The sequence below is a fragment of the Pteropus medius genome, unplaced genomic scaffold (genome assembly GCF_902729225.1).
Source record: "Pteropus medius unplaced genomic scaffold, Ma_sr-lr_union100, whole genome shotgun sequence".
In the NCBI taxonomy this organism is placed as follows: Eukaryota; Metazoa; Chordata; class Mammalia; order Chiroptera; family Pteropodidae; genus Pteropus; species Pteropus medius.
Window position 1 is genome coordinate 9,963,567 of NW_024340696.1, and position 27,058 is coordinate 9,990,624.

At 37.9% G+C, this 27,058-nt stretch overlaps 2 protein-coding genes and 2 pseudogenes across 2 annotated transcripts in view; all 4 read left to right on the forward strand.

Moving 5' to 3' along the window:
* The first annotated feature begins 1,085 nt into the window (after positions 1 to 1,085).
* DEPDC7 (DEP domain containing 7) lies at positions 1,086 to 15,542 on the forward strand. The gene is made up of 9 exons (XM_039866494.1): positions 1,086 to 1,238; positions 8,023 to 8,413; positions 10,588 to 10,715; positions 11,495 to 11,684; positions 13,351 to 13,562; positions 14,303 to 14,445; positions 14,627 to 14,752; positions 14,851 to 14,929; positions 15,219 to 15,542. The coding sequence occupies exons 1-9, from the start codon at positions 1,166 to 1,168 to the stop codon at positions 15,410 to 15,412; spliced, it is 1,536 nt and encodes a 511-aa protein (XP_039722428.1). The 5' UTR covers positions 1,086 to 1,165; the 3' UTR covers positions 15,413 to 15,542.
* A 3,363-nt stretch (positions 15,543 to 18,905) lies between these two features.
* TCP11L1 (t-complex 11 like 1) overlaps positions 18,906 to 27,058 on the forward strand; it is a 28,119-nt gene continuing 19,966 nt past the window's right edge. Inside the window, 2 exon segments of the mRNA XM_039866507.1 lie at positions 18,906 to 19,042; positions 21,878 to 22,064. Coding sequence (XP_039722441.1) covers positions 21,902 to 22,064 — 163 coding nt within the window. The 5' untranslated portion in view covers positions 18,906 to 19,042; positions 21,878 to 21,901.
* On the forward strand, positions 23,584 to 23,703 carry LOC120609657 (uncharacterized; annotated as a pseudogene).
* LOC120609831 (uncharacterized) lies at positions 26,589 to 26,707 on the forward strand (annotated as a pseudogene).

Sequence of the window (27,058 nt, forward strand, 5' to 3'; positions counted from 1 at the left end):
AAATCGGGTCCCTAGGGTCACAGCTTGTTAGTATGTATTCTCCTAAATATGTAGTCTCTGAAACAACCACATGTAGAGCTTCTTTCAATAAGCTAAGTAATGAACTCCCACTTAAACACCATTCTAATTTATAACCTGATTACAGTCATCCCCCTTCAAAGAAGTTATTTATTATAGGGACCAAAGGTTTAAAGTGACTGCAAAATTCCCAAATTTGAAAAAACAAACAAACAAACAAACAAAACCGGGCAAATACTGGCAATTGAATTATGGGTCTCTTAGATCACTCACCCTTTGAGGCACTCCAGCATTGGACCCTGGATTTCCTTGTTTCAACTTCCCATCAACAGCGCTCCCTCCCCTTTTTCCTGGCCTTCCCTCCCTTTCTGTAGCAAACCCTGTCCCTACGCACCTGACCCAGAGTCACCGGAGGTAGCACCCATTGCCTTGGCAGCCAGCCCCAAGGCCAGCCAGCTGCCCTCCTGACTGTGACCTCTGGACATTGCTCTCCTGGGCCAGGTAAAGATTTGCTTGTTCTTTACAGAGAGGGATGCGTGAAAAACTAAATGCATTTATCGCCATGACCTAATGCAAGCACTTAAGTTCCAGACCCAACAACTAAAACGCCGAATGTGAATTAGTTTGTGTAACCTTCATAAAAAACACCGTGAAGCGGGTACTAATACTACCCCCGCGTCACAGGTGGGGTCACTGAGGCACAGAGCAGGTAAGCAACTTGCCAAGTCCCAGAGGTAATCTACAGTAGGACGAGTTTTACACCCAGCTGGTCTGAGTCTGCTGGGCGCTTGCCTCAGCTTGCGCGCGGGCGGTGCTGCGCGGCCATGGGGTGCAGGCCGCTCGGAGGCCAGCGCGGACTCGCGGGGCCGGGCACACTGGCAGACTTTCTACCTGGCCTACCGCTCACGACGGAAATGGCCCGCGTCGTCCTTGAGGGCTGGGGCCGCACCTTCCCCTCGTGCGCAGGGCGGCCGCTGCCGAGCCGCCCCGGCACGCACGTGACCGCGGCTAGAGGCGCCCCGAGGGTCGGGGCGGGGCGGGGAAGGGCGGGGCCTGGCATCGCGGACAAGTTAACAGGCGGCTCCCGCGCTGGCGCTCACTTCGCGGAGCAGCGGTCCGAGGTGGTGGTGTCCCGGCAGCTACTGCCATGGCCACCGTGCGGGAGAAGGCGGCGGCGCTGAATCTCTCTACTCTCCACAGCCCGGCGCACAGGCCTCCTGGTAGGTGCTGGGGGCCCCGTTGGGGGAGGGTGGGGGTCACGGGGCTGGTTGCAGGGCTCTAGCTGTTCTCGCACGGGATACTTTCTGGATAAGCAGTATTTCAGTGAATAGAAGTTTTGACTTTCTTTTTTTTTAATGATTATATGACATTAGGAGAGATGTTGGTGAATTCTGCCACCAGCTTAATCATATCTTTGGGGTCAGTTTGCTTAGCATCTTGGTTTCTTTAAATGTCCAAATGAACAAATGGGATGATCAGTTATAAAACTCCAATTCTAGCGTATCTACAATTCAGTAAATATAGTTAAGATATCCAGATAACCCTTGGCTTCTCTCCCCCGCCCCCTTTTAGATAAGTTATAACTTTTTCCCCATTTTGTATCTGCGCTGTGGGGTGTTATAGGAATTGGTTTCCTGACAAAAGCCTTTCATTTGTGAAATGCCAACCAGGTAACAGTGGTCAGTGAATTGACTTACGTCAAATGGGTGCATCTGGGTGCCCCAGTCTTGCGTTCGACTTACAATAAGTAATGCTCCTTTTAATCTGCAAAATGCTAATGATAAATTGTCATAGAGAAGTACATCTCATTTGTACTTTTCTAAGAATGGATCATAATCTTGAACTTATTCTGATCCAGGTTAAAGGATTCAGATAATGATGCCTACATTCAGAATTTCTCCTTGTTTTACAATGTGAAAAGAGGAGAAATGCTTCATCATCTGAGAATTTAAAATCGAATGATATCGGAAGCCTTTAGAAATCTTTAGGCTCACTTTCTGAGTGAAAGAAATTCCCAAACTTTACGTGATTAAAAACATGGCACCCTGTCTTCTCTATCAGTTGAAATACCGACTGAGCTTCGGGCATTTGCGAATAGGCTCTTAGATGGTGTAAACCATCCCTTTCACTGTAACGGCTTATGTGTTCAAAAGTAAGTAGATGACTCTCAGAGGGAAGAGTTGAAGTGCTGGTTAACAGATTTGAACCCAAGGAAAAGACACCAGGTGCACTGAGCAGAGAAGGGCCCACTGCCTTTTCTTATTTGTTTTGTTTGCTTCAGTTGGAACCCTACCTGTTAGCATTCGATAATCCCTCTTCCATCCTTTCGTTGCCTTGTCACAGTCCCAGTGAGCACAGTAATAGGAGCCTCTGGTTCTTGGTTCCTTGCCATTTCCTTTCTGTGTGCTCTGCCAAGCAGCTCTGTACTTTTGTTTCTCTACGGGTTAGTAACTCTTCCATACCTTAAAGGAGCTGTAATGACCAGGGACCTGATTTATGTACAAGAAATAAAGTCTGTATGTTAACTTTTAGCCATAACTTCAAAGATATTTGTCTTTTAATATAGACAAACAAGAAAGTGATATGTTATCCTGTTATCCCTTCATACTGTAACCTAATTCTTTGAATTCACCTGGTATCACTTTTCCAGGGAGCTCAAAGTATTTCCCATATGCTATCTCATTAATCTGTATGAATTAAAGCAGTGGCCAATGCCTACTTTTGTTGATAGTTCTTTTTTTAATTAATTATGTATAGTTAGTATATAATTTTATATTAGTTATATTAGTTTTAGGTATACAATATAGTGATTCAACATTTTTATACTTTACAATGTGATCACCCCACTAATTCTAATAATCAACTGTCACCATGTAAACTTATCACAATATTATTGAGTATAATCCCCTTTCTCTTTCCACCCATCCCCTCACCCCCTCCCTCTGGTAACCATCTCTTTGGTCTTTGTTTCTATGAGTCTGTTTTTGTTGTTTTGTTTTGTTTTTAGAGTCCACATATATGTATACAGTATTTGTCTTTCTCTGCCTGACTTATTTCACTTAGCATAATACTCATCCATGTTGTCACAAAGGGCAAGAATTTATTTTTTATGACTCAATAATACTTCATTGTGTGTGTATGTTTGTGTGTGTGTGTGTGTGTGTGTGTACACACCATATCTTTATCCATTCATCTACCAATGGACACCTAGGTTGCTTCCATATCTTGGCTATTGTAAATAATGGTGCAGTGAACATAGGTGTGCATATATGTTTTCTTTGGATAAATACCCACAAGCAGAATTGATGGATCGTGTGGTGTATCTATTTTAGTTGTTCGAGAAATCTCCATACTGTTTTCCATGGGGCTGCACCAGTTTGCAGTCCCACCAGCAGTGCACAAGGGTTCCCTTTTCTCCACATCCTCCATAGCACATCTTATTTGCTTTTTTATAATAGCCATTCTGACTGGTGTGAAGTGGTATCTCATTGTGGTTTTGCATTTCCCTGATGATTAGTAATGTTGAGCATCTTTTCCTATGTCTGTTTGCTGTTAATAGTTCTCTTAACATATTTTTAAGTTGTTCCTATTAGTAGAGATTTATTTTACATACTTTACCTGCCTGCAGCTTTTTTTTCAGAGGCAATCTCAGACTTCAGCATGAGAACTCTAATGCCATATAAGAGAAAAACAGTTGCAGCTGCTTAGTTTAACACCCAAAATGTAGTTCTCTACCTTTATCTATTTTCAGGTTTTGGTTAATGTCCAATAAATGTAGTCCTTTTCTTTTGTCTTGACAATTTTGTGAGTAATGTTTTAAAACCTCTATAAAATTCTCTTAAATCCTAAATGATTAAAAACTTTGTTATTTTCTGATATGTGTCACATCTTGTCTTTGCATTTGCTAGTAGTCTATTTAATTCATACTTGTTTAGAGCTTGACATCATCATTCAGGTGGTATGAACAGGTAAAGGGTAAACTCTTTGAGAGGGTGTGGACTGTGTTCTCTTAGTTTTAAGAAAGACACCCTTCCTTTTCTTTTTACTCTTTAAATAACTTAAAATCTTAGAATAGATTTAGATTTACAAAAAAGTCATAAAGTTAGTTTTCTTTATTATTAACATCTTATATTAGTATAGTACATTTGTCACAATTAATGAACCAACATTGATACGTTATTAACTAAAGCTCATACTTTACTCAGATTTCCTCAGTTTTTGCCTACTGTCCTTTTTCTTTTCCAGGATCCCATGGAAGATATACATTACATTGAGTCCAAGTTTCCTTAGGCTCTTCTAGATTGTGACAGTTTCCTCCTTTGTTTTTAGATAGACATCTGTTCATCGCTGCGTACTGTGCTAGCCACTTTACATATATTATCTGAAAGACGTGGAATTAGTTCTGTTTTGCAACAAAAAAAAGTTAGACAGTTTGCCCAAGATTGCATTATTAGTAAATGATGGAGATAAAAATGGAATCCAGGTTTCTGGGACTCCAGAACCCATGCTCTTGTTTTACTCTTTATATTCACAGAATCTAGCACTGTGCCTGTTGCCTTAGGACAAGTTTCCATGTCTGAACATTATTCAGTCAACCCAAGGTTTCTGAACGTTGGCACTATTGACATTTTTTTGTTGTTGTGGGAGCTGACCCTGTGCATTATGGGATGTTTAGCAGCATCTCTGGCCCCTCAACCCATTAGATGCCAGTAATACTGCCCCCTCCTCAGCTTGCGACAGCCAAAAATGTCTTTAGACATTACCAAATGTCCAGTGGGGAGTAAAATCAGCCACTATGAACCAACCATTGTGTTAATGCTTATTTAAAATTTTTTAGTGGTTGGCAAAAATCTACAACTAACAAATATTGAATAACCAAGTGTATTATGTGAGGTGTTCTATAAGGCAATTAAATAATTTGAACCTCTGAAAACCATAAGGAAATTTGAAAGAATGAAAGTACTAGCTCACTGTTTTTCAGGATTTGTGGAAAACTGCCTACCATGGGCTATCTGAATTCTTTTCTTGGTGGGTGGTGGTGGGGAGTTAAATGAGAATGAAAATAAGATTGTTACATGTTCATATTTAGCATGTTTTAGTAATTCTGTGAGTATGTTTACATTATACTGAGATCCATTTTTATAATGTGCATACTGATCTAAGGAGTTAATATAATCTCACTATTTGAAGTGATTATGCATTTTAGCTCTTAAATAGGTTTTCAAAGCAGGAACCTGGTTGATGTTGACTGCACAGATCATGGTCGATGCTATTATCCCCTTGTAACTCCTGAAAAAATGCAATTTCCTGACATGTATATTTATATCTTGATTTTTAAGGAATTATTATAGTAATAATTTGATTATTAGTGTGCATTTTAGAAGTGAAGATGGTTATTTGTAGTGTTACAAATATATATATATCAGAGTTCAACATCAGAAGCTTAACATTTTTATTGTTGGTGAACTTTTTCTGGTAGACATTAAATACAACAGCAGATTTTTGCTTTTGAAAAAGTTATTTATTTTTTCAAACAAATAAAGGTGAGACTGCTTGAAAAATGAATGTTAACTAGCTTAGATTTCGATAGTATTTAAGAACATGTGTACTATTACAGATTTAGTTTAAAACAATTTCCAAATCTCTCATGAGGCCACCTTTCAAAAAGCTTTTTATCTGATCGAGTCAATTTTTTTCACATACTTCATTTCTTACCATATTTTGAATTCAATGTCCATCTCTAAATGGAGAGATATGATTTCAGTCTCTAAAATCCTATAATCAGCAGTTTAGACCTGAAACTAGCCTTCAACATAGCATTCAATTCTTGTAGCAGTAAATGAGGAAACCAACCCATAGAGGTTAAATCTCTTATCCGGTGTTATTGCTGCTGGTCTGCAGACTCTTCGCTCCTTTCCTCATGGTGATTTTAGAACACACTTGACCAAATGTAAATAAGCATCAAAATGTAGGTAGTGTTGAATTTTAAAGAATTTTTCAGCTTACATGCAAGTGAGGTTTGAGGACAAACTGAAGCTTAAATTCTGATTGCTACACTTACAAAGCATTCATTGTACACTTCTGGTCTCTTGAATCCTATTTAGAAATCACAATAATTCATCTTGCTGGCCATGGTCTGCTATACCAACACTCATTTCAGCTATTAGATGATGATAAATAAGTTTCAGTCCAGCAGTGGGGGTTCGTGTTCAACTGGTGAAGTCAGCATTAAAAAAACAGGTTATCCTAGTGTGGGTTTTGGCACATTTTCTTAAGTCCAGGGTATATAATGTGTTAGAGTATCTGTATGAACTTGAGCTAGTTTGGGTCTGTGGGTGGTGACGCTTAGGGGGAAATATCTCAGGATGCAATGTTTGGGAATTAACTGGTCAGTGAGAACAGAGGGTACCTGAAGGGGCTGAACTGTGTCATGCCTGGAGGACTCTGGAAACATTGTGTGGCTCACAGGTGCCTACTGTCTTGCTCCAACCTGTTCTTTAATCTTTTATACTATGTTATCCAACCTGTAAAACTTCCTGATTTCCTATATTTAAGCAGCAAGTTAATATGGGGAAAGATGTTCTTTACTTTTAAATTCCCATGTGCAGATTAGCCTTTTTCACGTCACCTAAGGCTGTGTAGTCTTTCCCTCTCACTCCCTTCATTTGTCTTATTGATCTCAAATTAATAAGTGACTCAACCTTTTAGGGTTTGTATGCTAACTTACTTGTAGTTCAACTGACTTATGTGTTTCATCATTAATATTATCACTAGCCCAGAAGTCTGTTCCTCTGGTACTTAAAGGCTATCTGATCTCTCCAAGTTTGAATCTTGCTAATTTTCCTTTTCTGTCTTACCCCTGTGTACTGTGGATAGTATATATTATAGAATTTATGATATCATGCCTTATTTTAGGAGTATTGACTACCATTACAATGAGAAAAATGTGATAAGAAATATTTGAAAGCATGTATTCTTTCTTTTCTGTTTGACTAAAACCCTGCCTTATTTCTCTGCTTTTCTTATCTTTGCAGTAGGCTGCAATAGGCTCCTATTGAGCAGGAACCAAACTGTTAGTTTACCTTGCTTCCACAGTACTTAACTCATAAGCATGCATAATAGGAAGCTGTAAAAATATTACTTTATTCCAACAACCTTGTGTGTGTGTATCAATAACTATACCTCTATCTTGCTTTCTTTCTAGCTACCTGATTGATAAATGCTTTAAAATTATATAGACCACGAGCCACATCCCAGTATTACCTCTTATAACATAACATAATGTCTGGAATTGCACTTAACCTCCGTGAATCTGTTTTTCATTTCCCAAATAGAGATGATATCTACCTCCTAGGGCTGCTTATAAAGATTAGATCATTTATGTGAGGCACTTAATAGACTTCCTTGTACGTAATTGGTAACTGCCACAAGGTCCTACTTGATCTGCACCCTTCAACTCCAAACCCCATCTCCATTCCTCTGATGTCACTTCCTACTGTTCTCTCCCTTGGTCGCCCACTCAGACAGTGCTGGCTGGCCTCCTTCCTCTTTTAAGGGCTTTTGCCCTTTCTGTTGTGCTCTTTTTCCAGATATCTGTATAGCTTGCTTCCTGGTTTCACTCAGGCTTCTGCTCAGATATCATATTGTCAGAGAGGTCATTCCTGACATCTCATGTAAAATAGCATTCTCTTCCTTACCTAGCTTTATTTTTCTTCTCAGCATTGGCCTAACATGTATATATTATCTGTGTCTTCCCACAAAGTATAAGTCCATGAGAACAGGGGCTATTTTGCTCACTATTCTAACACATACAATAGTGTTTAGCATATAGTAGACACTAAACTTTTTAATGAATTGCTACTACTAATTTAATATATCAATAACAAACTGCTCTAATTGTTCCTTACTAATAACTTTGGAAATTGCCATTTTTTGCTTAAGGATGGCTTAGACCTTATTACAAATGAACAGGGTTATTATGTGACATTTTTTTTGTCATTCCAGGTTTCAGTGTGGCCCAGAAACCATTTGGAGCCACATATGTGTGGAGCAGCATTATAAACACCCTTCAAACACAAGTGGAGGTGAAAAAACGAAGGCACCACTTAAAAAGACACAATGACTGCTTTGTTGGTTCTGAAGCCGTGGATGTCATTTTTTCTCACCTAATTCAGAATAAATATTTTGGTGATGTAGATATTCCTCGGGCCAAAGTGGTAAGAGTGTGTCAAGCACTTATGGACTATAAAGTATTTGAAGCCGTTCCAACCAAAGTCTTTAGAAAAGACAAAAAACCTACATTTGAAGATAGTAGTTGCAGCCTTTATAGATTCACAACGATACCTAATCAAGACAGTCAATTTGGCGAAGAGAACAAACTACATTCACCTTCCAGGTTAGTATATAATGTAAGATTATCATGGGGCACTAATTTGAAAAGATACATGCACCCCTATGTTCACTGCAGTATTATTTACAATAGACAAGCTATGGAAGCAACCCTAAGTGCCCATCAATGGACGACTAGATAAAGAAGTTGTGGTACATACATACAATGGAATATATTCAGTCATAAAAAAAAATGAAATATTACCATTTGCAATAATGTGGATGGACCTAGAGGGTATTATACTAAGTGAAATAAGTCAGAGAAAGACAAATACCATATGATTTCACTTATATGTAGAATCTAAGGAACAAACAAAACAAAAACAGACTCATAGATACAAAGAACAAACTAGTGATTGCCAGGTGGGAGGGAGGGTTGGGGGACTGGGTGGAAAAGGTGAAGGGATAAAGGGGTACAAATTGGTAGATACAAAACAGTCATGAAGATGTAAAGTACAGCATAGGGAATATAGTCTATAATACTGTAATAACTATGTATTACATAGTTATTAATACATAGTGTCAGGTGGGTACTAAACTAATTGGGAGGATCACTTCATAAATTATATAAATGTCTAACCACTATGCTGTACACCTGAAACTAACACACACACACACAAAAATACTGAATGTCAATGCTAATTGAAAAATAAAAATTAAAAATTAAAGAAATAAAAAAAATATCAAGGAAGTAGTTCAGGATTTTGCCTAGTTTTTAATGAGATGTTGACTGGCTTTATGTTACTTTTGAAATAGTAAATTAGCCTAAAATCTGGGTCTATGGGTAAACTGATGAAGTACAGTGAACTTACATTTATTTAGTATCTTCTAGAATTTTTATTTGTTCATATTCTGTATTTAGCAGAAACAAACTTTGAGCTTTCTGCTTCAAGTTACAATTATAGTATGAAAAATGAGTTTATATACCAAGTGGTATGAGAACACAGAAGGTGAAGGCAGGCAGGTAGGGTATTACTAGAATCTACAAATGGCAGATGTTAAGTATGAAAGGCATGTGGGAGCCAGAATGCATAGGGTTTCATATGATAGATTAAGGAGTTTGAGATTGATCATACAGTTTTGGGAGGCCACAGAAAGATTTTAAGCATGATGAGGCTGTATGGTCACTCTAATAGGGAGAGCTAGTTCGGAATCTATTGCAATATTGCCGTCTACAGATGAGTGTGAAGTAAGCAGCAGTGCTGGAAAAGAGGGAATCATTTAAGGGGAGACTGGGGGACAGAATTGTAGAAATCAGTGACTGAAATGGATGTAGGCAATAAGTACATAATGAACTGAGTTATTTGTCGTGTGTGTGTGTGTGTGTGGTGGGGGAGACTTTTCCCTTTTATTCCCCTCAGCTAAACTGTATAGAGCTAATAGAAGCTCTTATGATTCACATCTGACCCAAAGTCAGAGTTTTAGTGGATTGACTTTCAAATATTTTAAAACTCTATTTAAAGGATGATAAAATTTACCTCTATGTATATAGGAAGGAAATACAAGCATAAGGTGGGGCACAGTCAACACTTCCCAGATGCAGGTCTACATGCAGGTCCCTTGGTATCTGACTGCTACACTTAGGAATTGGGGACTTTGGAGATTTTAGAAAGGTAATTTTGTGTAATATGTATTAGATAAACACCCCTAGAAGGATCTGGGACAGCATCTGGTAATCAACCACATTAATATTTATGCAGTAAACAAAATATTCATACTAACTGGGATAAATAAAGGCTATGATAGCCTCAGGATGGGTTCTGTCATGACTTCTGAATAAACTTAAGATTTTTCAAAGTTTTAGGGTTTCAGGATTATGGATAAAGGATTTTAGGTCTGTATTTGGGAAATGATGAGCACCAGCTACCAAAGAATGCCCCAGAAGTACAGATAACTTGATAAAAACATTAAGCATAATAAAGTTTGTTTTAAAATTCAGACTAAAATTTTAGTCATTGAATTACTTAAATCTAAATGTCCAAAGGAGAATTTAGAATATGTATATTTAGACTTGAGAAAAAAGGTGGGATATTTCTGAATTCTATTCTTAAAATTTGCATTTGTTTTTGCTCTGATTGCTGTGAAATACATAAACTTTCTAGAAATGCTTGGCTCTTGAATACTAAAATATTTCTCTGGGCTTACTAATAAACATTAATTTATGAAATAAATTCATTTTAGGTATGCAGATGCATTATTTAAGTCATCTGATATCAAATCAGCAAGTTTAGAGGATCTGTGGGAAAATCTGAGTTTAAAACCTACTACCTCCCCTTCTGTAAATATTGCTGCCACTTTGTCTCCACAAGGTAAGCTAAAGATGATACGAGTAAGAAATAGAAGACTGACTTCAAATAAAGTTATTTAAAATGTTTCAATCTTAACCTTTTTTAGAATTTAAATATTCAAAGCACAAAGAAAGAACATACTGTGTATTAAAGTTTTAACAGAAGTCTATTATCTTTAACAAATAGATCAGTGTTGCAATTCTTGAACACTGACTTTTGTCCTATCAGCTGGCAGAGGTTCAGATCTGAAATGTTTTGCATGCAGATTTTTATTTTAAATATTCTCTCAGATATTTCTTTTCCTAAGATTTTATTAGTTTACATGAAAATTTGAAAATTCCTTTAAAACATTAACAGAATTCTTATGTTCTTCTTGTCCATGGGCATTGGAATATAGTTTAATGACTTATTTCCACCTTCCCTCCCCCACCCCAGTTGTGGAAACCCCGAGTGGAATAATCTGCAGCCAATAAGTTTCAAGCTAGTTTTCAGATTGAATGAATCATTCTTTCAAAGTCCTTATTAACATGTTATATGACTTGATCTCTTATCTCTGCCATATTGCTTTTTATAGTACAAGAATGAAAAGAATTCCTGTTGTCTAAAGTCTATTCTCCTACACTTTAAACAAATCTTGATTGTTTTACTTTAAGAAACCACTTTATAAGGTTGACTTTCTTTCTCCCTTTTTCTTTTTTTGCCACAAACTTATTTGTGTAGACCTGCCTGGACAGATATTGTGGTGAACATTTAGTAACTATTAATTGTTACTTTTCACCTTGTCATTTTTCCCTGTGTAGTTATTAATGAAGTATGGCAAGAAGAAACAATTGGGCGTCTACTACAACTTGTAGACCTTCCACTTCTTGACTCCTTACTCAGACAGCAAGAGGTTGAACCTAAAGTTCCTCAACCTAAGAGGCAGCCTGACTTGGCCAACAACAGTAACTATCTGGATCGAGGGATTCTCAAGGCTTATAGTGACTCTCAGTATGTGGAAAAACATATAATAATTTGAGCATTTTTATAGGATGATTATAGCTAATGATTTTAAGATAATCTTTTGAATTCTCCTGTTCGTAGGATCATATGTGCATTGTCAGCTGATAAACAGTATTTGGGAAAGTGAAGAACAAAATCACCTTGGTCAAAATTAGAAAAAGATTTAAATTTCAGTACTTTTCATATTCATTTTGTTTCACATGTAACTTGCACATCAAATGAAGAAAATGATTATGCTCAGTCTTCCTATCTTTGTTAAAATGTAGGTCTGTCTGGTTTCTTAGGGCTATCTGGTCTTCAAAGAAACCTGGAAACAATGAACAGATTTGGCTACATGTGATTTGAATCCTTTGACTACATATATTTTCATACTCCTCTATAATGCCTATTAAATATGTATTTTTTAATTAACTAGTTTTATTAAAAAAATGAAAGTAACTCTTTCTCTCATCTCTGACTACCATTAACTGAACATAAATCTTAAGGTTTGAAGGCTTAACTTCAAGTGCTAAGGTAATTATGATTTTTTCCTTAAAGAAGAGTTCTATAATCCTTCTAACTTTGAAACTCTTCTCCTAAATAAAATTATTAAAGGTTAAAATCTTGTATTTTTTAGCTTATTTAATTTTTAATTATTTTGCCTTAGTTGATAGTGTTCCAGTACAGTTAGGGAGATGGAAATTTTGGAATACAATTTACATTTTCAGTACTTCACCAACTCTACATTACAATGAACTATTAATAAAAAGTTGAATGTCAAGGGGTGGTTTAAAACCTTATGTGAAAAAGTTAATCCCAACATACTAGTTATTGAACTCTGTCTGCATATAAAAAAGGAAGTGTATTATTCTACAAGAATTTAAATGACATATCTCCAAAGTAATACGTGAAAACATTTTTACTTTAAAATTTAAAGACAGCATCAGAAATGACCTCAAAGATCATCTAGCTGCAGTCTTTTTATAAACTTGAAGCTGATGTTCAGAGAGGTGAAGCGACCTGCCCAAGATAATGCACCTGGGTTGTAGATTATTAGTTGTCCTGAGACTATAGCAATAGAGTCCAAGATTGGTTTTTAAGAAACTATTTATATTAACAAATTGAATATCAAGTTATTTCTTAAAATGAAGCATTTTTCTGAAGTTACCCAGCTGATATTTTATTAGAAATTGTACTTAATATTTAATTATTCTGAAACCTTACCTTATCTTCCTCTGTTCTCTCCGGCCAAAGTGAGAGATAATAGATCATATACAGAGCTCTGAAGCAAGCAACATTATATTAGAAATATAGTGGCCTAGGAGTCATATCTGAGATCTAGACCTGTCTGGAACCCTGAGCCAAGTTACTTAGAGTTTCCAGGCCTTCACTGCAAATGTAAAGAATAGGGTTTGAATTTTGATGTCCTTTTCAGTTCTATATTGTAGTGAACAGATTGTTTTCACCTAAAAAGCAACATGAAAAAGAAGACATATGTTAAGAAGAACTTTTTACCTGTGATACATGATCTAGCTATATGTTAAAAAGAATGAAACATATCTTTAAGTATATAGAAATTTATCCCAGTGGCAAACTTGAAATAGCTAGTAAATTTGGTACCGTGTATATATTTGTTATTCTTTGCTTTTTAATATATATATCTTAATGTCCATAGGGAAGATGAATGGCTCTCGGCAGCAGTTGACTGCTTGGAGTACCTTCCAGACCAGATGGTGGTGGACATAAGCAGAAACTTCCCTGAGCAACCAGACAGAATAGACTTAGTGAAAGAACTTCTGTTTAATGCCATTGGCAAATACTACAGTAGTAGGGAACCTCTGTTAAATCATTTATGTGATGTTCATAATGGAATTGCAGAACTCTTAGGTAAGTAAGATCTTACTAGATACTACAATTTGTCTTTCGGAAGAAAAAAAAAACTCTCCTCAAAATTAATCAAAATGGTACAGCTTCAAGCTAGGAGTAAATCTAGATTGATTCTTGAAAAGCACTTTATTCCAAAACGTCTAGGAATCATTTGGAAAGAGGCTTTAATAAGGTCTAAAGTTAGCTCTAACTTTTGGTCGTCACAAGAGAGTGCAGAAGCATTTAATGGAAGATTAATAAGCATAGAGTAGCAATTGTTTTCTTTAGAAATCAATACGAGTACCACTACTATTCCCCCTTCAGTCTCTTCAAAATGGCAGACACTCTTTATCCCTCTAACAATGAACCAGACTGTTCCATGTGGTTTGTTGAAAACAAATTGGAGATTTCAGAGAATCCTTTCTATTTTTCTCAGGTAGAGTTGGATACATAAGTACTGTTCACATAGTGACCCTCAAAATTTATTGAATTAAGGAATTTATGTACAAAGCCAAGAGTTGACTTAACATCCTAAGATTATTATATGACAAGGACTTAGGGTATCAATTGCCAATTTGAGAGTAGGCTACCTCGATTGTATTGGTCATTCACTGTAATTCCTAATCTTTGTTTTGTTTTGCTTTTGAATATTGTGTTGAATAAGTTTACTGTTTAGCTTAAGCTTTAACTTGAATTTTGTTCCTTTTTAATATAGTCATTTGGTCCAAGTTAAAACCACTTTTTTTTTCTTTTGGCTAAAGTGAATGGGAAGACTGAAATAGCATTAGAAGCTACTCAGCTCTTTCTAAAGCTTTTGGATTTCCAAAATAGAGAAGAATTTAGAAGACTACTGTATTTCATGGCTGTTGCAGCACATCCTTCTGAATTTAAATTACAGAAAGAAGTAAGTCTTTTATCTAAATGTTAATTGTAGTCAGTATCCTTAATAGGACCCACATGTCAGATTCTTCTATCATCAAGTATGCTGAAGTGGATAATAGCTGTTAATATTTAACATTGCCTTTTATATTTAACTCATTCTTTTAAATATATACCATTAAGTGTGTTTTGTTTTATTTTTATAGAGCGACAACCGAATGGTTGTGAAAAGGATATTCTCAAAAGCTATTGTTGACAATAAAAATTTATCCAAAGGCAAAACTGATCTTCTGGTACTATTTTTAATGGATCATCAAAAAGATGTTTTTAAGGTAAAACTCTGAAAGTAGTCGAGTCGAGTTTATGCAATAGATCACTAGATTTAAATGCATTTGAATAATGTCCCAGGTCTCTTTTTTTTTTTTTAAAGATTCCTGGAACTCTACATAAAATTGTCAGTGTTAAGCTCATGGCCATCCAGAAGGGAAGAGATCCAAACAGAAACACAGGTAATCTGAGAAATATTATTTTCATGATCTTCCAAAGCTAATTCCTGTTGTTTATTTGAGTGTTTTGCTCTATGTAGTTGTACTTTAATTTCTTCTAAACTTTCAACAATCTCCTCAGAGTTATCTAGGCTTAGCAGAGAGCCTCCAAATGCTCAAAACCAGCTTGACCAGGGTTATAAAGTCAGCACCTTCAGTGAATCTTACAAAATGGGGAATAAAGTATATAAATATGATTTTTATAGCTAAATCTGAGGAATAGATTAACAACTTTTTACTTTTAAAATTTAAGGATATATTTTTTGCCAGAGAATTGATCAAAATGGTTATTCTGACCATACACAGAAGACAACCAAGGATGAGCTATTGAGTTTACTAAAGACGATTGATGAGGATACAAAACTGTCTGCCAAAGAGAAGAAAAAGTTGCTAGATCAGTTTTATAAGTGTCACCCAAACATCTTTATTGAGTATTTTGGAGACTGAGTTTCTAATGTCTGTATATAATGTGTGTATTTTAAGAATAAATTATGTATCCTAAAGATCCAATCACATTTGTAATCTTGAACGTTCTTCTAAATATGAAACTGTACTTAATAAAAATTTTTTTGTATAACCTTTTGTGTCTGGAAGTGAGTTATTAGATGGTGTTTTGCTGTTAAGTACTGACCTCTCTTTGGATGAGTTGATTTATAATTATTGTGCACAATACTTTATATAACATCATAGGAATTTAAATGACATTACATTGTTTACATAAGAAAATATTAAACAGGATGTCCATAATTACATTAATAGGTGTGGTTTGTACCTTGAAAGGTACTCCTCCGAGATATACAATATGATAGTGAACTTGCTAATTACTATAAACTAGACAAGTCAGAAACTGAACTTTCCTAACGCTTTTGAAAACTTCAACATCTTTTAAGGCTTACTGTGGAAAATTTCAAACATATGCATAAATAGGGAGAACAAAATAATGAACTGCCACATTCTTAACCAGTTTCAACAACTGTCAACTCATGGCCAATCTTGTTTCATCTCTGCTCTCACCCATTCCTTGCTCCCACCCCAGCAAATTTTTGAAATAATTTCATCTATAAAATTTCAGCATGTATGGCTAAAAAGAACATTAAAAACATAACCGCAATATTATTGTTAGATGTGAACCCACAGTTCCTTAATATCAAATATGAAATGTTCAAATTTTTTTATCTTAAATGATTTTGACAGTTTATTCAAATGGAGATCCAAACCAGGACCATAAATTACAATTGATTAATGTGCTTTTTAAGTCTCTATTAATCTATAGGTTATTTCTCCTCTCCTCTTTCTGTCTCCTCTCCCTCTCCTCCCCTTCCCCTTCCCTTTTCCCTCCTTCTTCTTCCCTCTCGATTTCTCTGTCTCTTGTTGAATAAACCTTGTCAGTTCTTGAATTTCCCAATCTGGATTTTGCTGATTGCAAGCCTGTCCTATCCTTTATCATGTTCCTCTCTGTCCAGTATTTCTTGTAAATTTGTCATTAGAACTAAAGTCTTCAACTTTTTATCCAAGTTAATGATTATTCCAAGATATATTTGGTAAATAAGCAATATAATACAATTTGAAATTGTCAACCTTGCAATAATAAACCTAAAAGATTAAAATGAGATAAATTGATTTTATCTATTTAAACTCGACTTTTAATGACTGGTAGAGAAAACTAAAATGATGTACCAATATGCTAGCATGTCATTCCTTTATTTTCTAAGATATAACTGGTACTGACTAGTCTTTAAGTGGAAGTTGAGGACTCATATCTATAATATATCCATGATACCTATTCAAATAAAGCAAGAAATAACTTAGTCGTTTGCATAGGCAAGCAGGGAAGGCAGCTCTTTACACTAAAGTGGAAGAAGAGAGTTTAAGTGTGAGGAAGTTTTCAGAAACCACTGAAAGTGATGAGACTAGTTGGCAGAGCATCTGTGTCTGTACTATCTGATTTGCAACCTTTACTTTGCATATCATCAAAGAGAATGATTATTTAAAAAGGCAGAATTAACTGTCTGGTTGTATTCATGGTCCTAGAAGAAGCATCATTTCTAACAGAATGATAGTTTCATGGGAAATCTAGTAAAACCACAGTTTACCTCAAACTTGACAAGTTTTAAGAAAAATTGGTCATGTTTACTGCAAGCACTGTTAAAGTTTTAAACCACAGGTCCAGTGTTACCCTGAATGCCTTGGGCGGCCCTCCTGTATCACTGGAGTTGTCGACTGTTTATTGTGTGCCCTCATTCACTCATCCATGATGCCTTCTTAGGGACCCATCCCCACTTATACACCTAATGCCTACGTGGCTGTGAGCCTCACCACCAACCTAGCTGAGGAGACCAGGGCTAAGCGTTGATCCAAGGACAGCCTACCTGTAAGTAAATGAGACTGACGGCATGAAAATCAGCTTGGCCAAATTTTATATAGAAAAATCTAAATTATGAGGGAGCAACAACTAAGAAAATAGAGAAGCCAGTCTGTAGCTTGCAACAAGAAGCAGACAAGTGATGAGAGAGATCCCGTGAGACGTGGAGATGACAGATCTCTAGAGCAGCTGCCAGCTTTCTCCTTCCAAGTCTCTTTTCAGACTTGGAGTGAACTCTCTTTACCTTGAGGTAATTTGAGTTTCCAGTTCTTGCAAGCCAACAATCAAACTGGAACATGTGTCAATATATTTTTAATATTTAAAGGAAATAATTCAAATATTTCAGAAGATTACAAGTAGCTATTCTAAGTCAAATAGTGGTTTTGGTATTGTGGCAGTGTCCTCTCCACATGTGAAAATTGTTTATATTAATGCAAAGAAAGTAGGACACTCAATAGAGGCCTGCCCACGTGTGATCTACTTAGAAGTAGTGTTTGAAGGCACTAATTCCACCCTATTTTGTTCTACTTACTTAAATATAAGAAGTATATGAGCTACAGGTAGGAGACGATTACCTTCATTTTAAGGCATACGTGATTTATGCTCTTCAGTCTTAAAGCATTTTTACAAATGAACAATTTGTTGACGTAACTTTTATTTTTTAAGATTAGGCACGAAAACTATTCCTAGTCATATAGTTCGCTATCTTACCGCTACAGGTTGAGGAAAGCATGGTTTTCTTGGAGCAGCAACTAGTCGTCCAGCCCTGAGATTAGTCACGCTCCTCACACCCTGGGGCTGAGGGAGATGAGGCTCCAAAATGGGTTTATCTTAACATAGTTTTCCTTTCTAGAACACAGCCGTAATAAAATACTCCGAGAACTCACTGTGTTTATGAATTATCTAAACCGAGCTGAACCTTCATGAGAACCGTTTTTCCTCTTGACTTCCGTCATTTCAAAGCTATAGTCTAGCTCCTCCTATGGACAAAGTGTAGCAGCTACTTAATAAATGTAAGGGAGGACCCCCAAACCAAACCTAGTCTGTTTGGCTAGGCTATCCAGGTGGTACGCATGACTTCTTTTAACCACCAACATGAGGGGAGGGGAATAAACTATGTGCAGCTACGAAACACCAAGTAATATTACAATTTGAAAACCTGGGCGAGAAGGCTTTGAATGCAGGTGCGGCTGGGCGGCTTCTTCTTTTCCTTCACTCGCCGGACGCCGCACGTCCTCCACCTCGCGTCCTCCACCTCGCGTGTACCGCCGCCGGCTCTGGCCGAGGCGTCCCTCTGGAAGCGCCCGGCCTCTGCGCCCACCTTTCCGTACGGGAACATGGCGCCGCCCTGCGCGGGCGCTGCCAGGCGCCGAGCCACCGCCCGCTTGGCCTCTTTTCGGCGGGCACGGAGCCTCCCCGCCACGCCTCTGCGTAGGGAAACATGGCGCCTCCGGCTGAGTCACGCCCCCCGCCTTTCCGTACAGAAACATGGCGTCGCCCTCCGTAGGGCGGGCGCCTCCTGGTTAAGAGCAGCCTCCCCCTTGCCGACGCGGATGAGCGACTGCGGTGGCCGCTCCCCACCCGAGGCGGGCGGGAGATCAGCGAGGGATGTGGCCTCGGAGGGGCAGAGGCTGAGCCGCCCGGCCCGCCGCACATCGCTTCCCGCCCGATTCTCCGCCCCAGCAGCAGGAGCGAGAACGCCGACTCCGCGGCAGGTGAGGGATGCGGACACGGAGGCTGGCAGCCCTGTGGCGCCCGCCCGGGAAGCACGAGGTCAAAGTCACCAGCATTGCTTCGCCTTTTCCCGTCGGGTCGCGGTGATGTCGGGTGCAGGCGAGGAAGAGGCAGGGACAGCGGGCGGGTTGAGGTTTAGTGCGGCCTTTGTCCCAACCCTTGGCGGTTGTCCAGGCGCGCCCCGCGTCCATCGCTTGATCCCGGCCGGGCCACTCCCTCGCCGGCCCAAACAGTTGTTTACAACGGTATCTGGACCCTGAGAATGAGTGGCACTGAGTGCCGGAGAAAGTGATTCCCGGCGTCGGTGGACAGAGCCCCTGTTTTTTTGCTCAAAGATCCTTTTTTTGCTGGGGAATCTCTGGTGTCCAGCTTGGGCCTGGCGTGAAGATCAGATAGACGGTCTTCTCCGCAAGTGCGAGGATCCTCCTACCCTCGGTTCCTTTTTTAGGCATAGCAGGAGTTGGTGATTGTTGAATGAATGAGCACACTGTAAGTAGTTAAATGGTTCCTCGCTGCATCCTCTAGCCTTCTAACTATAGTTACCATTCGTGGGTAGCCTGTTGTGTGCCATCTGTTGTTATGCATGCTCTGTCGTTTAAACTTTCCCCAAACCGAAGAGTTAGGTTAGCTGCATTTGACAGATAAGGAAACTGAAGTTAAACAGGTAGTAAAGAGTCTGAATTGGAACCCAACGTCCATCCCTCCCACATACAACTGACATCAGAGATGACACAGCTATCAACAAATCCTTGGTGGGTATCTGTTTAGAGGATATACTTACACGTATGTGGGAAACATGGTTGGTCTTGGCCCTTAAGAGGTTAAAAATCTAGGTGAGTTTTAAAAAAATAAAACCCAGCAATTTTACAATCTGGCCCTAACCCATCTTTTCATCTTCATCACCTGACACTTGTTTTTACTGCTATTCATTTTCGGGTGCCTTCACTTCTGCTCTTTGACTGAAATGCCCCCCTTTTCACCTCCTCTTCCCCTCCAGGTATTTTTTTAATTAGGTTAAATCTTACCCTTTTCAAAAAGACCAGCTTAAATGTCACCTCTTCTGGGAAGGTTATCCCAACCTCCTTCCAGGCAGAATTAGTTTCTCCCTCTGCTACATTTCCCATAGTGATCTCTATTAAGGAGATCATAATGCCATTAAGGCTTAAGTTTCACTGTGTTTCCTTGTAAACATATCATATCTCCCCCTCCAGACTATGCCTTTTCATCTATTCCTATTTAAAGAAACATATTTTGAATTGGCTTTAAGCAATGGTGAATGCCAGATGTCTAGTAACAGGAGTTCAGAGAAAGGTGCAAATACTGGTGAAGTTGGGGAGGTGTCCTGGGAGGAGCTTGGACTTGAGCCAATCTTAAAAGATGGGTTAGTTTGCGTATTTAGTATTAGAGACCTGGAAATCCTGCCTTACCTCCTCACTGCACAGAATGAGTTACTTCATCATTTCTGAGCTCATTCCCAGCATGTGAAGAGGATAAAATTAGAAGTGTTTTTGTTTGCCCTTTCTCATAGAATATGCTGGGTAATGTTGTCTTTTGGATCTTGAAGCATTTGCAGAGCCAGATTTAGGACAGAGAAGAGACGCATGTCTGGACTGGGATGTTGGAATGTAAAGGAGAACTAATTGCATTAAAGCAGCCTTCATATTAATAACACAGGTCTGAAAATGCCAACTCCAGTAACTTCATTCTATTTAACGGAGGTATCTGAAATTTCAGATAATTATATAAAGTGATTCTTCTCCATTGTGTAGTTTGCCAAATCTACCGAAAACAGTTGACATTTCTTTTGATCCTGGATTATCTTCCAGGTGTGTAATAAAGTCTTATTAGTGTTTATGAAAATGTTTTATGATCTTAAAGTGCTAATAGTACAAATGCTAATTATTTTCTGTAGTGTAAATGCAGAAACATTGTGTCTTTCTTCTCCCATAATTGAAAACATCTTAGGAATAGAGAACTCTAATTAAAACTGCTGGGAGTGGGGTGAGGGGACACAACTTGACAAAAATTTTTATAGTAAATAAGAGGTTATTTACTATTCCAGGCCTTTATTAACTGGCCCAAACCAATTAATAAAGGCCTGGAATAGTAACCTCTTATTTACTGTAAAATAAGTGTGAAGTGTTATTCCTGTTCTAATCAGCTATTAAAAGAAATTAAAACCCCACCCAACCCAATATGGTTATTTGCAACTTCCTGCTTTACTCACTATCTTTTCCTGATGACTAGCAAGGAGTTAATAATAAGTATTTGCCCTACACATTCTTCTTAAATGCTTCATAAAATTCTACCTTCTGTCTTCCCCAGGTATCTTATCCACATAATAGGATCAGGGAAACAACTCCACAATTCAGTATGTTCACTTGGAAGCTTGATTAAAAGCATTATTTCCAAAGAGGTTTCCTATCAGCTCTCAAGAATGAAAATAAAAAATTTCAGAATTGAAACACTCTTTGATTAAAATAGAAGCAGGCAGTTTATAGTGTTTTCTTCTAACAATTTAAGGCCCTGTGTTCTTGTGATGTACTCAGGATTGAGACAAAAATATTTAAATTTGTTATTCTCTATCTGAGGTACAGGTCCATAAGTTTGATAATTTACAAGTGTCACTTTACAGGTATCTGTTTAATCATTGAAGTAGATTATTATAGCTGGATAAGATTTTGGCAAGCCCATTTATTTTACAGATAAGAGAACTGAAACCCAAAGAGATTAAATGATTTGCCCAGAGTCACACGACTAATGACTGACCATCTAGTTCTCTAGAACATTTTGGTTCATTGTTTTTTCTTTTCTAGGAAAGTGAATAAACTTAATCGAGGATGTCTGACAACCTTGACAAGTCCAATATAAATGAAGCAGAAAAATCAAAATCAAATGATTCTGAGCAAAGCCTTGAAGATGCTGTGGAAGGTTCTGATGAAGCTTTACAGAAAAAAATAAAGTCGGGCTCTCCTAGTACCCAAAGAGTACAAAGACCTCACTGTAAGCAAATTTGACTTTGGTTAGAAGCAATATTATCCCGATTTTCGGATGATATTTTTATTAGGCTTCCTTGTACTTATGGCCCTGAGCTAGGTAGGTTTTAGTAATTGTGATAACATTGCCAGTAATTACCATTTAAGGATAGCAACAGTTTCTCACCTGGCACCTAGTCACCTTTTCAATTGCATGGGAATTTAAACTTGTAGAATAATGTCCAAAATGTTCCTATTTCCTCCAGCCTCTGACATTCCAGTTTCTCTGAAGTGCTATGAGAAATAAGAGGGTGGAGTGCAAATTGCAGCTTTAATTAAAAGAGTGAAGTCTGAGAGGCAGGTTCGAGCCAGGACTGTGCTTGTGCCGGGTAAAAAAAAAAGGAGGATTTTTGAATGTGAGTGAGTTCACCACACCCTAACTTCGAACTAACTTCACTGCCTGGGGGCTTAGTTCCCACGAGGTTGAGGGAATTCAGTTTGCTTAACACATGTGATGAAGTCACTTCAGATCCCTGGCAAGAAGCAGGCCTTGTACATGAAGCGGTGGCAATTTCCACCCAAATTCCCAGCATTTGCCCCAACTCATGTCTTTTATTAAGAATGCTTAAGCTTTCTGAAGTGAGTCCAAAAATGAAAAGTTTGAAGAGGGAGTGTCATAGTCTAAGAATGTCAGTGCCGATGTTATCTCTTTAAAGTATAGATGATTAGTAATTCTTCATCTTTGGAAGAAGTACACACATTTTTGTGTTTGAGGTGTGCATATTTTAAAATGATCAAAGAAAGCCCTTCCCCAGGTAATTTATTAGTCAACATCGTGTTCTTATAGGAAATATTAGTGAACCTCATTTTATTATCACATAGATTTTGATAGACTACTAGGTCAAATTGTGTTTAGGGAAACATGCTGTTAATATTAGTCTATTATGCATGTGTTAGGTCTTGTCTCCACTATGTATAGTTAGAAAGCTTCTGTTTTCTCCTTTTTTAAATAAGGAAAATACACTTATCTCTTAGGATGGTTTTAAAGATCAAATTAATTCATGTAAAGCACTTAGAACAATGCTTCGCACATAATAAATGCTCAATAAACATTAGTTGTTAACACTACTGTTATTCCTACTGTAGTACATTTGTCATTAATGCTACTAACATGCCATCTATTGCATCTAAAGATACGACTGATTGCTGTACTGTAGATATATATGGCTAATGTGATAGTTTTCTCATCTACAGTTGCCAATAAAGGAGGACCTTTCCTTTAGATATTCAGTCTTTCTTTGATTGATGACCTTGCTTTTGGCATCCTGTCAGTCTCAAATGGCATGACTACAAATTAATGTCAAGTCAACACAGGATTACATTATCTGAAATTGTATGCAATTAAGTCCTTAAGGCAAGAGTACTTATCCTGGGACCCATGATTAAGTGTGAGGGGATCCAGGAATAGTCAAAAGTATGTCAACATTTGTATGTATATACATTTTTCTAGGAAAAAGGTCATGGAAGCTTTCTTTAAATTCTCATAGAGGTTCAGCCATGCCACCCTGAACATGCCTGATCTCATCTGATCTCAGAAGCTAAGCAGGGTCAGGCCTGGTTAGTACTTGGATGGGAGACCACCTAAGGAAGACCAGGTGCTGTAGGCTTTAAAAAAAAAAAAATTCTCATAGAAGTTTATACCAAAACGAAGTTTAAAATTAATGCTCTAAAATATTTCTTATGGTTTTCTTTCCCTTTCTCCTTGTAGTAATAGGTAGGTACAGGGCTATGGGCCACAGTGCTAAGACCCCTAGTCTGGGGCTCATCAGGAGGTCAGGAGGCATCATTGCCCATATAGAGCATAAATAAGAATTCACAAAATGTGAAATTAACTGTTTGCAGATATTTATTACAAAACTGTATAAATGTATCGCTGATGAATCTAAAGTAACTCTAAAATCACATCTGGAATTCTACAAATTAAAATGTAAATAGCAAAAAGCCTTTCGCCTTGCAAATGATAACAGAGAGTAGTATTTATGGGTAGAATTGCTATTGGTAACTATGATAGTGCGATTTATAATAAATATGTATAAATATATTTGGTCTTTGTCCCATTTCTGGCACAGAGCTCCTAAAACCATTGGAATTTCCTAAGTGATGAGAGCCATAGAGGTGTCTTTTGTCAGTGAGGTGATTTTTGGGAAGCATCTAGGGAACCTAAGGGTGAGAGCTGGTTGCCAGGAGACCTAACCATGTGAATAGAGGGTTAGAACTTTCAGTCTCACCCATCCCACCACCCACCTCCAGGGAGCAGAGAGGAGCTGGAGATTTCATCAGTCTCCGATGGCCAGTGATTTAACCAATTATGCTAATGTAATGAAGCCTCCATAAAAACCCGGAAGGGTGGAGTTCAGAGTGCTTCTAGATTGGTGAATTCATGGAGGTGCTGGGAGAGCGGCACACTGAGAGAGAATGTGGAAGCGCCATGCTCTTTCCCCGTACCTTGCCCTGTGCATCTCTTCCATCTGGCTGTTCTAAAATATATCTTTTTATAATAAACCAGCAATCTAGTATGTAAAATGTTTCTCTGAGTTCTGTGAGCCTCCTTGAACCCAAGGAGGGGGTTGTTGGAACTTCTGATCCATAGCCTATCAGTTGGAAACAGGGTGACAAACTGGACTTGCAGCTGTTATCCAAAGGGGTGTGGGAAGTCTTATAGGACTGAACCCTTAACCTGTGGAATCTGGTACTATCTCCAAGTAGATAATAGAATTGAGTTGAATTGTGGGACACCCAGCTGGTGTCTGAGAATTGCGTAGTGGTGTGGGGAAAACACCCTCACCTTCCCCCCACACATGTTAGAATTTCACGTACAGAACCTTGAGTAAGTGATATAGAATATTGAAAAAGGAAAAATGGCTGGCTTGTAAGAATTGGTCAGCACTAATCTGAAGTGGTGATTTGATTCTAAAAGATGATTTGTTCTTTGTGTGCACCCCTGTGTTCATGACAGCATTATTTACAATAGCCAAGATATGGAAACAACCTGTGTTTATTGATGGATGAATGGATAAAGAAGATGTGGTATATATATACAATGGAATTCAACTCAGTCATAAAAAAAGGTGAAATCCTGCCATTTGTGACAACATGGATGGACTTTGAAGGTATTATGCCGAATGAAGTGAGTCAGACAGAAAAAGACAGTATGATTTCACTTATATGTGGAATATAAAACAACACCAATACAAATGAACAAACAAAAGACAAAAATGAACCCATATAGGCAGACAGCAGATCGGTGGTTACCTGAAGGGAAGGAGGGTGGAGGGAGAGTGAAACGAGGAAAGGGGGTCAATTGTATGGTGACAGATGGAAACTAGACTTTTAGTGGTGAGCATGATGAAGTATTTACAGATGTCAAATTACAGCGTTGCACACCTGCAACTCATATAATGTTATAAACCAATGTTACCTCAAAAACTTTAAAAATAAATAAATAAAAAGTAAAATGCGATCTGTTGTTTAAACAGAGATCCTTAGGGTAAGGATCAGTCAACTAACTTAATATTTCCTATAAGATCAACTCCCATGTTATTTACATTCTCTGCTCATGAAGCACCTCTGCTCTAGTGTTTAATGACCTAGTTGACCAGTAAAAGATGCCATATGCAGATGGAAATTGTTATTCCAGCTGATATTTTCCATTTAGCATTTTGGTTTATTAAATCAGGTACTTGTTAGATTAATTAGTAGATCCCAGTCATCTTTAGATAAATCGGTGACACTGAGTTCTTACGTTTCTAAAGTGTACGACTAGACTTTGAATTATGGTGTCTCTATATTAATCAATTAGTGTTTATTGAGTGCATGCTGTATATCAGGAATCCAGCTGTGAACCAGACACACAAGGTCTCTGTCCTCATGGAGCACACAGTCTAGCGAGGAAGACAAAGTAACAGGGAATTTCCACAGTGGAAATTGCTTCACTATAGTCACTCTATAGTAGCTGTTTGGGTGACATTTGCCATCTGCCCTTCATAAATGCCCATCTATTTGTGTGACTAGAAGCATCTCTTTAAAGTGCATAGACTCAGATCCCAGAACACCTCAGTAAAGAAATGTGTGACCATTCCAAATTGGACTTCATTTTATTTTGGAATCTGTTCTCCAGCCTCCCAAAGGGCGTGTTTAACTTGATGGGGTTTTCAGTTTTTCTAACAGCAACAGCGCACACATGCTGTAACAGAATTTGGCAACAGCTTTCTCTCTATATTGCATAGTAAAATAAATCCCAGGGTAAAATACATGTAACCTTACCATTTTTCATGGCTCTGAGAATAACTCAGATTCTCTTCACAAGTTGAGGTGAAGCATGTGTTGTCCAACAAATTGTATCTTTTTAAGTTCTCCTTTATTAAATTGATAAATTTGAGAACTCTCAAAACAAGAACGAAAAGTCGCCCCACAACCCTATAATTAGTATGAAATGAATAATTCCTGTGTATGCAGATCTGTAACATATCCTGATCATATCTTAGAATTTTAGGTCTATGGCCATGCTACTTTGAACAAGCCCGATCCCGTCTGATCTCTGAAGCTAAGCAGGGTCGAGCCTGGTTAGTACTTGGATGAGAGACCACCTAGGAAGACCAGGTGCTGTAGGCGTAAAAAATAAAAAAAGAAAAATAAGGGATTGTAAACTGACAAGGTCCTTGCAATCTGTGAGGTCAATCAAGGGTTGCCTCGCCTAAAAAAAAAAGAATTTTAGCTTTTATCTTCTTGATCAGCTACCCTCCATTTTTAAATCTGATTTTAAGTAGTCTAACTTGGACAGCTCCCAAAAACTCTTTTTTCTGGTCGTCTGATATTCTCAGCACTTGGTACAAGCTGTTTGGTCCCAGGTATGCCCAAAACACCAAAAACACATGTGCCTAGAATTTAGAAGATTCTCATCTTTCATGGAACATTCTTCAGTTTTATCTTTTTGCCTATTAGGAAACAATGACCCTGGAAGAT

Bases quoted from the DNA above. Each gene is read 5' to 3' on its own strand.
- DEPDC7 (XM_039866494.1), top strand. From the start codon at position 1,166: ATGGCCACCGTGCGGGAGAAGGCGGCGGCGCTGAATCTCTCTACTCTC. The intron at 14,446-14,626 runs GTAAGTCTTTTA...TTATTTTTATAG, and splicing joins AATTTAAATTACAGAAAGAA to AGCGACAACCGAATGGTTGT. The intron at 14,930-15,218 runs GTAATCTGAGAA...TTAAAATTTAAG, and splicing joins AGATCCAAACAGAAACACAG to GATATATTTTTTGCCAGAGA.